This window comes from Staurois parvus, unplaced genomic scaffold (genome assembly GCF_062004578.1).
Source record: "Staurois parvus isolate SC_StPar_1 unplaced genomic scaffold, SC_StPar_1.0 ptg000254l, whole genome shotgun sequence".
Lineage (NCBI taxonomy): Eukaryota > Metazoa > Chordata > Amphibia > Anura > Ranidae > Staurois > Staurois parvus.
In genome coordinates this window covers 1,984,765-1,999,501 of record NW_028318050.1, presented here as the reverse complement: position 1 = coordinate 1,999,501, position 14,737 = coordinate 1,984,765, and the positions used below count along the sequence as shown (strand labels likewise).

The 14,737-nt window shown below is 53.3% G+C and overlaps 1 protein-coding gene across 2 annotated transcripts in view; it reads right to left on the bottom strand.

Moving 5' to 3' along the window:
• The window catches only part of LOC149459579 (uncharacterized), a 60,598-nt gene continuing 45,861 nt past the window's right edge, over positions 1–14,737 (bottom strand). The window contains exon 10 of one of the 2 annotated variants that reach the window (XM_089680937.1): positions 1–626. In XM_089680937.1, coding sequence (XP_089537063.1) covers positions 463–626 — 164 coding nt within the window. In that variant the 3' untranslated portion in view covers positions 1–462. The remainder of the gene's footprint in view (positions 627–14,737) is intronic. The other variant, XM_089680938.1, reaches the window with a different exon arrangement.

The following is a 14,737-nucleotide window of genomic DNA, read 5'->3' as shown; positions in this document are numbered from 1 at the left end:
TTTAATTGCCAATGGAATTTTTATTTTTTTGCACTACAAACAAAAAAATAACAAAAAGTTTGAAAAAAAAAAAAAGTTTTTCTTTGTTTCTTTGTGTACTTCCTCCAGATCTGTGCCGTCATCCAGGGGGAGACTTCCCGGAATAAAGACCGCTCACTGCTACTCCCTCTCCTTGTGCAGGGGGACTGGTCTTGTCTCCGCCCCCTCTTGTACATCTCTTCAGGCAGCCTGTTTGGCCCCTCCCACAACTCTGCTTGCTGCACAAGCTATATACACAAAGTGGACATATCAAGATATATTTTTTGTTGCTACTAAGAAATATATATATATTGAAACTTGTTCCTGGAGCTCAGCTGGAAGACATTAGTACAGTATTGAGGTAATATTCCATCTTTCCTAATGAATGGACAAATACATTTACAACAACAGTGTATGTGCGCGCTGTGTGTTATGTCCTCTGTGTTACTTTACAATGGGCATTGTTCTGTTTTGTTTTTCAACTTCTTTGAATAGAAAGAGATCCTTGGCCAACATTCTAATACTGGGCTGTGCCTCCAGGATCCGGGCCTTCTCCTTACTACTGGTGTCCTCCAGATCATCAACAACCACAATCACCTTCTTCTTCCCTGTGTATAAAGACATCACGTTACATCCAATACATACATCCATGGAAGAATATTTACAGTTAGTAGTAGGTGTAGGAATAGTAGTAATTGAGGTAGTAGGAGGTGTAGTAGGAATAATAGTAGTTGGGGTAGTAGGAGGTGTAGTAGGAGATATAGTAGGAATAGTAGTAGTTGGGGAAGTAGGAGGTGTAATAGGAATAGTAGTAGTTGGAGTAGTAGGAGGTGTAGTAGTTGGGGTAGTAGGAGGTGTAGTAGGAATAGTAGTAGTTGGGTTAGTAAGAGGTGTAGTAGGAATAGTAGTAGTTGGGGTAGTAGGATGTGTAGTAGTTGGGGTAGTAGGAGGTGTAGTAGTTGGGGTAGTAGGAGGTTTAGTAGGAATAGTAGTAGTTGGGGTAGTAGGAGGTGTAGTAGGAATAGTAGTAGTTGGGTTAGTAAGAGGTGTAGTAGGAATAGTAGTAGCTGGAGTAGTAGGAGGTGTAGTAGGAGGTGTAGTAGGAATAATAGTAGTTGGGGTAGTAGGAGGTGTAGTAGGAGGAAATGAACACCAGAATGCCGGAACATTTGTCATTGCAGCAATTTTCTGGGTGAAGTGGGGCATTATCTGACAAATGCCGGGGGGACAAGATGTTTGGCCATGATTGTGTGTGGGGGATGGGCAGTGATGAACCCTACTACCCGAATCATACATGATGGAACATCAGCCCATGTAGCCGTCTGTGTTATGAATCAGCCACATATATGATGACTAGAGATGAGCGAAGTATTCAAAAATTCGATTCGACTGATTCGGCGAATTCGTAGAAAAAATTCGATTCGAGTCGAATATATTCGCTGTGAATTTAACTTAAAAAAGGGTGTTTCTAGGCTTCAGAGAGACTTAATATTAGTGCTGAACACTGTACCTTTAATTTAAATGCCCTTGGAGTCTGCTGGGGAAGAGAAATAATACTGTCAGGCAGTATGACATGCAGATGAGTGCCGTCGATCTTAGAATCACCGCAAACTTCACTCATTTGGCCAGTCACGGGGCCAAAACCAGAGTGTGGAGCCACAGTGTGGCGGTGGAGGCAGCAGCAATGGGAGGCCATGCAGCACCCTATGACAAAAATGGAAACCACCAGCAGTGTGAGGAGACCTGAAAGTGGCACATGGCAGAGTGTGGCGATAGAGACAGCAGCAATGGGAGGCCGTACAGGGACCCATGACACACTCTGGACCTGGCAGCAGCATGAGGAGGCGGTACAGGGGCCCATGGCAGATTACGGGCCTGGCAGCAGCATGAGGAGTCGGTAGGGGGGCCCATGGCAGATTACAGGCCTGGCAGCAGCAATGGGAGGCCGTACAGGGACCCATGACACAATCTGGACCTGGCAGCAGCATGGGGAGGTGGTACAGGGGCCCATGACAGATTACGGGCCTGGCAGCAGCATTTGGAGTCGGTACGGGGGCCCATGACACACTCTGGACCTGGCAGCAGCATGAGGAGGCGGTACAGGGGCGCATGACAGATTACAAGCCTGGCAGCAGCAACTTGGACAGGAGGACGTTCAGTTTCTGCACCGTCTGGTGCGTGCTCGCAAACTGTTGTCTCTTGGAAACGGATTCCAAGAAAGACTGCTGACGGAATCCGTGAAGAGGAGTAGCAGGAGAAGGAGCATCTGAACGAGCGGAATATGCCAACAAGCGACAACAGGGGCCCATGACAGATTACGGGCCTGGCAGCAGCATGAGGAGTCGGTACGGGGGCCCATGGCAGATTAGGGGCCTGGCAGCAGCTATGGGAGGCCCGTAATCTGCCAGCACCCTATGACAAAAAATGGAACCCACCAGCAGTGTGAGGAGACCTGAAAGTGGCACATGGCAGAGTGTGGCGATGGAGACAGCAGCAATGGGAGGCCGTACAGGGACCCATGACACACTCTGGACCTGGCAGCAGCATGAGGAGGCGGTATAGGGGCCCATGGCAGATTAGGGGCCTGGCAGCAGCTATGGGAGGCCCGTAATCTGCCAGCACCCTATGACAAAAAATGGAATACACCAGCAGTGTGAGGAGACCTGAAAGTGGCACATGGCAGGGTGTGGCGATGGAGACAGCAGCAATGGGAGGCCGTACAGGGACCCATGAGAGACTCTGGACTTGGCAGCAGCATGAGGAGGCGGTATAGGGGCCCATGGCAGATTAGGGGCCTGGCAGCAGCTATGGGAGGCCCGTAATCTGCCAGCACCCTATGACAAAAAATGGAACACACCAGCAGTGTGAGGAGACCTGAAAGTGGCACATGTTTGGGGCATGATTCATGGCGGATTTAGTCAGTTGTGTCAGGAACTGGTGGTTTGAAATCCAGACTAATCCACGCCTGATTCATTTTCACAAACGTCAGTCTCTCCACACTTTGGGTGGACAGTCGTGTCCTCCGCGGAGTTGCAATACCTCCTGCCGCACTAAACACGCGCTCCGATGCCACGCTACTGGCCGGGCATGACAGCCTTTCAAGGGCAAATTCAGCTAGTTGGGGCCAAAGGTCAAGTTTCGTTGCCCAGTAGTCAAGGGGATTGTCTACCTCGGTTGGCAGGGTGCTGTCCAAGTAGGCCTAAGCCTGTTGTTTGAGGTCCTGCTCCAGGTCCACCTGATGCTGCTGCTGCTGCTGCTGCTGCGGCTGGTTAGTAGTTTCCTTACTGCGCTGGTGAAGAAAGCTACTCATCATCGACTGCAGACTGAGGCAGCCGCTGCTGGTGGAGCTGCCACTGCTCCTACCACCCCACCCCTCCCCTGCTGCCATGGCAGCGGAACGCGAGCGCACAGGGCCCACAGTGTCTGAGGATGGACGTTGGCGCAGACAGGCAGAGACCAGCTGACTACATAGGTGGTTTTTATAGTACGTTATTTTGGCCTCCCTCTCAGCAGGTGTGAAAAAGGCCACCATTTTGGAACGGTAGCGAGGGTCCAACAAGGTGGACAGCCAAAAGTCATCCCTCTGTCTGATGGTTATTATTCGGCTGTCGCTACGCAAGCAACCGAGCATGCTATGGGCCATTTGTGCCAAGGAATGCGAGGGACTCCCTGCCTCCATCTCCACAGCATACTGCCACGGTGCGTCTGGGTCCTCTGTCTCCTCCTCCTCCTCCTCCTCTACCAGATGCTCCTGCTCCTCCACTCCTGTCCGCTGAGTGGAAAAACCACCCATTTCACTCAATAATTCCTGAGCACCAATGTCCTCCTCTACCTCCTCCTCTTCTTCCTGTCCTGCCCCCACAGGGGTCATGTGGCGTTGAGATCTGTGCGCCACGTCTACCGCACCCTGACCAGCCATTGTTAACAGCATTTGTTCCAGGACGTGCAACAGAGGAATGACGTCGTTCATCCCATAGTCCTGCCGACTCACGAATAGCGTGGCCTCCTCAAAGGGCCTGAGCAAGCGCAGGTGTCACGCATAAGCTGCCAATGGCTGACATCTAAGTTACACAGGGAATACCTTTATCCGCTTTTAACATCAGGAAATCTGTGATGGCCTTTTGCTGTTCGTAAAGGCGGTCTAACATATGTAGGGTTGAATTCCACCTTGTTGCAACGTCACAGCATGAGGAGTCGGTATAGGGGCCCATGGCAGATTAGGGGCCTGGCAGCAGCTATGGGAGGCCCGTAATCTGCCAGCACCCTATGTCAAAAAATTATACACACCAGCAGTGTGTGAGGAGACCTGAAAGTGGCACATGGCAGAGTGTGGCGATGGAGACAGCAGCAATGGGAGGCCGTACAGGGACCCATGACAGACTCTGGACCTGGCAGCAGCATGAGGAGGCGGTATATAGGGGCCTATGGCAGATTAGGGGCCTGGCAGCAGCTATAGGAGGCCCATAATCTGCCAGCACCCTATGTCAAAAAATTCAACACACCAGCAGTGTGTGAGGAGACCTGAAAGTGGCACATGGCAGAGTGTGGCGATGGAGACAGCAGCAATGGGAGGCCGTACAGGGACCCATGACAGACTCTGGACCTGGCAGCAGCATGAGGAGGCGGTATATAGGGGCCTATGGCAGATTAGGGGCCTGGCAGCAGCTATGGGAGGCCCTTAATCTGCCAGCACCCTATGTCAAAAAATTCTACACACCAGCAGTGTGAGGAGACCTGAAAGTGGCACATGGCATGAGAGACTCTGGACCTGGCAGCAGCATGAGGAAGCGGTATATAGGGGCCTATGGCAGATTAGGGGCCTGGCAGCAGCAATGGGAGGCCCATAATCTGCCAGCACCCTATGTCAAAAAATTCTACACACCAGCAGTGTGTGAGGAGACCTGAAAGTGGCACATGGCAGAGTGTGGCGATGGAGACAGCAGCAATGGGAGGCCGTACAGGGACCCATGACAGACTCTGGACCTGGCAGCAGCATGAGGAGGCGGTATATAGGGGCCCATGGCAGATTAGGGGCCTGGCAGCAGCTATAGGAGGCCCATAATCTGCCAGCACCCTATGTCAAAAAATTCAACACACCAGCAGTGTGTGAGGAGACCTGAAAGTGGCACATGGCAGAGTGTGGCGATGGAGACAGCAGCAATGGGAGGCCGTACAGGGACCCATGACAGACTCTGGACCTGGCAGCAGCATGAGGAGGCGGTATATAGGGGCCTATGGCAGATTAGGGGCCTGGCAGCAGCTATGGGAGGCCCTTAATCTGCCAGCACCCTATGTCAAAAAATTCTACACACCAGCAGTGTGAGGAGACCTGAAAGTGGCACATGGCATGAGAGACTCTGGACCTGGCAGCAGCATGAGGAAGCGGTATATAGGGGCCTATGGCAGATTAGGGGCCTGGCAGCAGCAATGGGAGGCCCTTAATCTGCCAGCACCCTATGTCAAAAAAATTCTACACACCAGCAGTGTGAGGAGACCTGAAAGTGGCACATGGCATGAGAGACTCTGGACCTGGCAGCAGCATGAGGAAGCGGTATATAGGGGCCTATGGCAGATTAGGGGCCTGGCAGCAGCTATAGGAGGCCCATAATCTGCCAGCACCCTATGTCAAAAAATTCAACACACCAGCAGTGTGAGGAGACCTGAAAGTGGCACATGGCATGAGAGACTCTGGACCTGGCAGCAGCATGAGGAAGCGGTATATAGGGGCCTATGGCAGATTAGGGGCCTGGCAGCAGCTATAGGAGGCCCATAATCTGCCAGCACCCTATGTCAAAAAATTCAACACACCAGCAGTGTGTGAGGAGACCTGAAAGTGGCACATGGCAGAGTGTGGCGATGGAGACAGCAGCAATGGGAGGCCGTACAGGGACCCATGACAGACTCTGGACCTGGCAGCAGCATGAGGAGGCGGTATATAGGGGCCTATGGCAGATTAGGGGCCTGGCAGCAGCTATGGGAGGCCCTTAATCTGCCAGCACCCTATGTCAAAAAATTCTACACACCAGCAGTGTGTGAGGAGACCTGAAAGTGGCACATGGCAGAGTGTGGCGATGGAGACAGCAGCAATGGGAGGCCGTACAGGGACCCATGACAGACTCTGGACCTGGCAGCAGCATGAGGAGGCGGTATATAGGGGCCCATGGCAGATTAGGGGCCTGGCAGCAGCTATAGGAGGCCCATAATCTGCCAGCACCCTATGTCAAAAAATTCAACACACCAGCAGTGTGTGAGGAGACCTGAAAGTGGCACATGGCAGAGTGTGGCGATGGAGACAGCAGCAATGGGAGGCCGTACAGGGACCCATGACAGACTCTGGACCTGGCAGCAGCATGAGGAGGCGGTATATAGGGGCCTATGGCAGATTAGGGGCCTGGCAGCAGCTATGGGAGGCCCTTAATCTGCCAGCACCCTATGTCAAAAAATTATACACACCAGCAGTGTGAGGAGACCTGAAAGTGGCACATGGCATGAGAGACTCTGGACCTGGCAGCAGCATGAGGAAGCGGTATATAGGGGCCTATGGCAGATTAGGGGCCTGGCAGCAGCAATGGGAGGCCCTTAATCTGCCAGCACCCTATGTCAAAAAAATTCTACACACCAGCAGTGTGAGGAGACCTGAAAGTGGCACATGGCATGAGAGACTCTGGACCTGGCAGCAGCATGAGGAAGCGGTATATAGGGGCCTATGGCAGATTAGGGGCCTGGCAGCAGCTATAGGAGGCCCATAATCTGCCAGCACCCTATGTCAAAAAATTCAACACACCAGCAGTGTGAGGAGACCTGAAAGTGGCACATGGCAGAGTGTGGCGATGGAGACAGCAGCAATGGGAGGCCGTACAGGGACCCATGACAGACTCTGGACCTGGCAGCAGCATGAGGAGGCGGTATATAGGGGCCCATGGCAGATTAGAGGCCTGGCAGCAGCTATGGGAGGCCCTTAATCTGCCAGCACCCTATGTCAAAAAAATTCTACACACCAGCAGTGTGAGGAGACCTGAAAGTGGCACATGGCATGAGAGACTCTGGACCTGGCAGCAGCATGAGGAAGCGGTATATAGGGGCCTATGGCAGATTAGGGGCCTGGCAGCAGCTATAGGAGGCCCATAATCTGCCAGCACCCTATGTCAAAAAATTCAACACACCAGCAGTGTGAGGAGACCTGAAAGTGGCACATGGCAGAGTGTGGCGATGGAGACAGCAGCAATGGGAGGCCGTACAGGGACCCATGACAGACTCTGGACCTGGCAGCAGCATGAGGAGGCGGTATATAGGGGCCCATGGCAGATTAGGGGCCTGGCAGCAGCTATGGGAGGCCCTTAATCTGCCAGCACCCTATGTCAAAAAATTCTACACACCAGCAGTGTGAGGAGACCTGAAAGTGGCACATGGCATGAGAGACTCTGGACCTGGCAGCAGCATGAGGAAGCGGTATATAGGGGCCTATGGCAGATTAGGGGCCTGGCAGCAGCAATGGGAGGCCCATAATCTGCCAGCACCCTATGTCAAAAAATTCTACACACCAGCAGTGTGTGAGGAGACCTGAAAGTGGCACATGGCAGAGTGTGGCGATGGAGACAGCAGCAATGGGAGGCCGTACAGGGACCCATGACAGACTCTGGACCTGGCAGCAGCATGAGGAGGCGGTATATAGGGGCCCATGGCAGATTAGGGGCCTGGCAGCAGCTATGGGAGGCCCTTAATCTGCCAGCACCCTATGTCAAAAAAATTCTACACACCAGCAGTGTGAGGAGACCTGAAAGTGGCACATGGCATGAGAGACTCTGGACCTGGCAGCAGCATGAGGAAGCGGTATATAGGGGCCTATGGCAGATTAGGGGCCTGGCAGCAGCTATAGGAGGCCCATAATCTGCCAGCACCCTATGTCAAAAAATTCAACACACCAGCAGTGTGAGGAGACCTGAAAGTGGCACATGGCAGAGTGTGGCGATGGAGACAGCAGCAATGGGAGGCCGTACAGGGACCCATGACAGACTCTGGACCTGGCAGCAGCATGAGGAGGCGGTATATAGGGGCCCATGGCAGATTAGGGGCCTGGCAGCAGCTATGGGAGGCCCTTAATCTGCCAGCACCCTATGTCAAAAAATTCTACACACCAGCAGTGTGAGGAGACCTGAAAGTGGCACATGGCATGAGAGACTCTGGACCTGGCAGCAGCATGAGGAAGCGGTATATAGGGGCCTATGGCAGATTAGGGGCCTGGCAGCAGCAATGGGAGGCCCATAATCTGCCAGCACCCTATGTCAAAAAATTCTACACACCAGCAGTGTGTGAGGAGACCTGAAAGTGGCACATGGCAGAGTGTGGCGATGGAGACAGCAGCAATGGGAGGCCGTACAGGGACCCATGACAGACTCTGGACCTGGCAGCAGCATGAGGAGGCGGTATATAGGGGCCCATGGCAGATTAGGGGCCTGGCAGCAGCTATGGGAGGCCCTTAATCTGCCAGCACCCTATGTCAAAAAAATTCTACACACCAGCAGTGTGAGGAGACCTGAAAGTGGCACATGGCATGAGAGACTCTGGACCTGGCAGCAGCATGAGGAAGCGGTATATAGGGGCCTATGGCAGATTAGGGGCCTGGCAGCAGCTATAGGAGGCCCATAATCTGCCAGCACCCTATGTCAAAAAATTCAACACACCAGCAGTGTGAGGAGACCTGAAAGTGGCACATGGCAGAGTGTGGCGATGGAGACAGCAGCAATGGGAGGCCGTACAGGGACCCATGACAGACTCTGGACCTGGCAGCAGCATGAGGAGGCGGTATATAGGGGCCCATGGCAGATTAGGGGCCTGGCAGCAGCTATGGGAGGCCCTTAATCTGCCAGCACCCTATGTCAAAAAATTCTACACACCAGCAGTGTGAGGAGACCTGAAAGTGGCACATGGCATGAGAGACTCTGGACCTGGCAGCAGCATGAGGAAGCGGTATATAGGGGCCTATGGCAGATTAGGGGCCTGGCAGCAGCAATGGGAGGCCCATAATCTGCCAGCACCCTATGTCAAAAAATTCTACACACCAGCAGTGTGTGAGGAGACCTGAAAGTGGCACATGGCAGAGTGTGGCGATGGAGACAGCAGCAATGGGAGGCCGTACAGGGACCCATGACAGACTCTGGACCTGGCAGCAGCATGAGGAGGCGGTATATAGGGGCCCATGGCAGATTAGGGGCCTGGCAGCAGCTATGGGAGGCCCTTAATCTGCCAGCACCCTATGTCAAAAAAATTCTACACACCAGCAGTGTGAGGAGACCTGAAAGTGGCACATGGCATGAGAGACTCTGGACCTGGCAGCAGCATGAGGAAGCGGTATATAGGGGCCTATGGCAGATTAGGGGCCTGGCAGCAGCTATAGGAGGCCCATAATCTGCCAGCACCCTATGTCAAAAAATTCAACACACCAGCAGTGTGAGGAGACCTGAAAGTGGCACATGGCAGAGTGTGGCGATGGAGACAGCAGCAATGGGAGGCCGTACAGGGACCCATGACAGACTCTGGACCTGGCAGCAGCATGAGGAGGCGGTATATAGGGGCCCATGGCAGATTAGGGGCCTGGCAGCAGCTATGGGAGGCCCTTAATCTGCCAGCACCCTATGTCAAAAAATTCTACACACCAGCAGTGTGTGAGGAGACCTGAAAGTGGCACATGGCAGAGTGTGGCGATGGAGACAGCAGCAATGGGAGGCCGTACAGGGACCCATGACAGACTCTGGACCTGGCAGCAGCATGAGGAGGCGGTATATAGGGGCCTATGGCAGATTAGGGGCCTGGCAGCAGCAATGGGAGGCCCATAATCTGCCAGCACCCTATGTCAAAAAATTCTACACACCAGCAGTGTGTGAGGAGACCTGAAAGTGGCACATGGCAGAGTGTGGCGATGGAGACAGCAGCAATGGGAGGCCGTACAGGGACCCATGACAGACTCTGGACCTGGCAGCAGCATGAGGAGGCGGTATATAGGGGCCTATGGCAGATTAGGGGCCTGGCAGCAGCTATGGGAGGCCCTTAATCTGCCAGCACCCTATGTCAAAAAAATTCTACACACCAGCAGTGTGAGGAGACCTGAAAGTGGCACATGGCATGAGAGACTCTGGACCTGGCAGCAGCATGAGGAAGCGGTATATAGGGGCCTATGGCAGATTAGGGGCCTGGCAGCAGCTATAGGAGGCCCATAATCTGCCAGCACCCTATGTCAAAAAATTCTACACACCAGCAGTGTGTGAGGAGACCTCAAAGTGGCACATGTTTGAGGCATGATTCATGGCGGATTTAGTCAGTTGTGTCAGGAACTGGTGGTTTGAAATCCAGACTAATCCACGCCTGATTCATTTTCACAAACGTGAGTCTCTCCACACTTTGGGTGGACAGTCGTGTCCTCCGCGGAGTTACAATACCTCCTGCCGCACTAAACACGCGCTCCGATGCCACGCTACTGGCTGGGCATGACAGCCTTTCAAGGGCAAATTCAGCTAGTTGGGGCCAAAGGTCAAGTTTCGTTGCCCAGTAGTCAAGGGGATTGTCTACCTCGGTTGGCAGGGTGCTGTCCAAGTAGGCCCAAGCCTGTTGTTTGAGGTCCTGCTCCAGGTCCACCTGATGCTGCTGCTGCTGCTGCGGCTGGTTAGTAGTTTCCTCACTGCGCTGGTGAAGAAAGCTACTCATCATCGACTGCAGACTGAGGCAGCTGCTGCTGGTGGAGCTGCCACTGCTCCTACCACCCCACCCCTCCCCTGCTGCCATGGCAGCGGAACGCGAGCGCACAGGGCCCACAGTGTCTGAGGATGGACGTTGGCGCACAAAGGCAGAGACCAACTGACTACATAGGTGGTTTTTATAGTACGTTATTTTGGCCTCCCTCTCAGCAGGTGTGAAAAAGGCCACCATTTTGGAACGGTAGCGAGGGTCCAACAAGGTGGACAGCCAAAAGTCATCCCTCTGTCTGATGGTTATTATTCGGCTGTCGCTACGCAAGCAACCGAGCATGCTATGGGCCATTTGTGCCAAGGAATGCGAGGGACTCCCTGCCTCCATCTCCACAGCATACTGCCACGGTGCGTCTGGGTCCTCTGTCTCCTCCTCCTCCTCCTCTACCAGATGCTCCTGCTCCTCCACTCCTGTCCGCTGAGTGGAAAAACCACCCATTTCACTCAATAATTCCTGAGCACAAATGTCCTCCTCTACCTCCTCCTCTTCTTCCTGTCCTGCCCCCACAGGGGTCATGTGGCGTTGAGATCTGTGCGCCACGTCTACCGCACCCTGACCAGCCATTGTTAACAGCATTTGTTCAAGGACGTGCAACAGAGGAATGACGTCGTTCATCCCATAGTCCTGCCGACTCACGAATAGCGTGGCCTCCTCAAAGGGCCTGAGCAAGTGGCAGGTGTCACGCATGAGCTGCCAATGGCTGACATCTAAGTTACACAGGGGAGTACCTTTATCCGCTTGTAACATCAGGAAATCGGTGATGGCCTTTCGCTGTTCGTAAAGGCGGTCTAACATGTGTAGGGTTGAATTCCACCTTGTTGCAACGTCGCAGATCAGGCGATGCTGTGGAATTCCGTTCTGCCGCTGCAGCTCAAGGAGGGTGTGCTTTGCGGTGTAGGAATGGCTGAAATGCATGCAAAGTTTACGTGACATTTTAAGGATGTCTTGCAGTGGGATGGTGGATTTTAAGAACCGCTTGACAACCAGATTGAACACGTGAGCCATGCATGGCGCATGGCACAACCTTCCTTGACGCAGAGCAGACACCATGTTCTTTCCGTTGTCGGTCAACATGGTTCCGATTTTCAGTTTGCGCGGAGACAGCCATCTGTCGATTTCTCTGTTCATTACACTCAGAAGTTCCTCCCCTGTGTGACTACGTTCGCCAAGGCATACCAGGTGCAGAACAGCGTGACACCGTTGCGCCCTGCACATGTGATATGCCGGTCGGGTAATGGGACTTGGCACGGGGGTGGCGGCTGAGGACACGGCGGAAGAAGAGGTGGTAGAGGCGGACATCTTTGCCGGACCAAGGACGTGCAAACGTGGAGGCAAAAGCGGCGTGACCTGTCCAAGTTGCTGGTGCGGCTGTGACGGCACCACGTTCACCCAGTGGGCCGTAAATGACATGTACTGTCCCTGACCGTAGTTACAGCTCCACACGTCGGCGCTGCCGTGCACTTTGGCAGAGACCGACATGCTCAAAGACTGGCCCACCATGTCTTCTACATGTGAATGCAGGGCTGGCACTGCCTTTTTGGCGAAGAAATGACGGCTTGGCACTCTCCACCGCGGCGCGGCACAAGCCATCATTTCTCTGAAAGGTGCTGAGTCCACCACTTGGAAAGGGAGGGACTGCAGCACCAGCAACTTGGACAGGAGGACGTTCAGCTTTTGCACCGTCGGGTGCGTGCTCGCAAACTGTTGTCTCTTGGAAACGGATTCCAAGAAAGACTGCTGACGGAATCCGTGAAGAGGAGTAGCAGGAGAAGGAGCATCTGAACGAGCGGAAGATGCCAACGAGCGACAACTCCCCTCAGCAGAGGTGTTGGAGCCTTGACTGGCTGATGGAGGGCGATTGACGTCGGGTGACGGAGCAAGTAACGGAGCGGGTGATGGAGCGGGGGCTGGGGCGGGCAGAACCGCCGTATCTTTATCACGGTTTTCCCAGGCCACCAAATGGCGACGCTGCATATGCTGCCGCAACGCTGTAGTCCCAACATGGGCCCCCTGGCCACGCTTGACTTTCTGGCCACATAGTCGACATACGGCTACGTTTACTTCCTCGGGCGGCTTGACGAAAAATTGCCACACCGCCGAGTAGGAAACTTTGCCCCCGATACTCCTCACTGGCTGACTGCTGCTTCCTCCGTGCACACCGGCACCACTACTGGCCGTGGTGGTAGGCTGCAGTGGAGCTGGTGCTCTACTCCGTGGCTGTTTGGCTCCACTGACACTGCTGCGACCCTGCTGCTGTCTCCTGGGCAACCCACCGACTGTTTTGCTCGCTGCCAAGCTGCCACCCTCTTCTCCTGATGATGCGGAAGAAATTGCCTGATGACGACGAGGCTGCCAAGTGCGATCAACCTCCTCATCATCAAGTAGGGTCTCCGCCTCACTACTAGCCCCCTCGGCTGCGTCTGGGTCAGGAGACAGACCTGTCTCTAGACCGGCTACCGAGCCACTCTCCTCGCCACTACTTCTTCGCCTGGCTGCTGAAAAGGCGGATGTCTCCCCCCGTTCCTGACCGCCCTCTGTTAGCTCTTCCTCACTGTACAGTGGGGCTGAGCCCACAGCATGCGATACTTCGCTTGGTGAGGGAACACCAAAGGACAGGGGCAGGTAGAGGACACGTGATTTCAGTGGGCTTGGTCCCGGGCCATGCCAACTAACGGTTGTGTCTGACGTACCCACCGACCGTTGGCTGTAGGTGTCAGAGGTGACCTGGGAAGAGGAAGACGACCGAGCCAACCAATCGACGACGGCAGGGTTGTCGGTGGAGACACGACCGCTGGATGACACCGGGAGCACTGGCCTCTGGCTGCGAATAGTGCTGCCTCGACCCCTTCCTCTGCTGCCACGTCTGCTCGCTCCTAAAACATTGCCTCCTCTGCCACTCCTCTGCATGTTGTCTGACATACTCTTTAATTAAACGATTATGTGTCCCTGAGTAACAATTCTGTGTCCCTGAGTAACAATTCTGTGTCTGTGCGAGTAACAATTCTGTGGCCCTAAGTAACAGTTCTGTGGCCCTCAGTAACAATTCTGTGTCCCTGATTAACGTTTCTGTGGCCCCAAGTAACAGTTCTGTGGCCCTCAGTAACAATTCTGTGTCTGTGCGAGTAACAATTCTGTGTCTGTGCGAGAAACAATTCTGTGGCCCTAAGTAAAGTTTCTGTGGCCCTAAGTAACAATTCTCTGGCACTCAGTAACAATTCTGTCTGTCCCTGAGTAACAATTCTCTGGCACTCAGTAACAATTCTGTCTGTCCCTGAGTAAAAATTCTGTGGCCCTAAGTAAAGTTTCTGGGGCCCTGAGTAACAATTATCTGGCACTCCGTAACAATTCTGTCTGTCCCTGAGTAACAATTCTCTGGCACTCAGTAACAATTCTGTCTGTCCCTGAGTAAAAATTCTCTGGCCCTAAGTAAAGTTTCTGTGGCCCTGAGTAACAATTCTCTGGCACTCCGTAACAATTCTGTCTGTCCCTGAGTAACAATTCTCTGGCACTCAGTAACAATTCTGTCTGTCCCTGAGTAAAAATTCTGTGGCCCTAATTAAAGTTTCTGTGGCCCTAAGTAACAATTCTCTGGCACTCAGTAACAATTCTGTCTGTCCCTGAGTAACAATTCTCTGGCACTCGGTAACAATTCTGTCTGTCCCTGAGTAACAATTCTCTGGCACTCAGTAACAATTCTGTCTGTCCCTGAGTAAAAATTCTGTGGCCCTAATTAAAGTTTCTGTGGCCCTAAGTAACAATTCTCTGGCACTCAGTAACAATTCTGTCTGTCCCTGAGTAACAATTCTCTGGCACTCCGTAACAATTCTGTCTGTCCCTGAGTAACAATTCTCTGGCACTCAGTAACAATTCTGTCTGTCCCTGAGTAAAAATTCTGTGGCCCTAAGTAAAGTTTCTGTGGCCCTGAGTAACAATTCTCTGGCACTCCGTAACAATTCTGTCTGTCCCTGAGTAACAATTC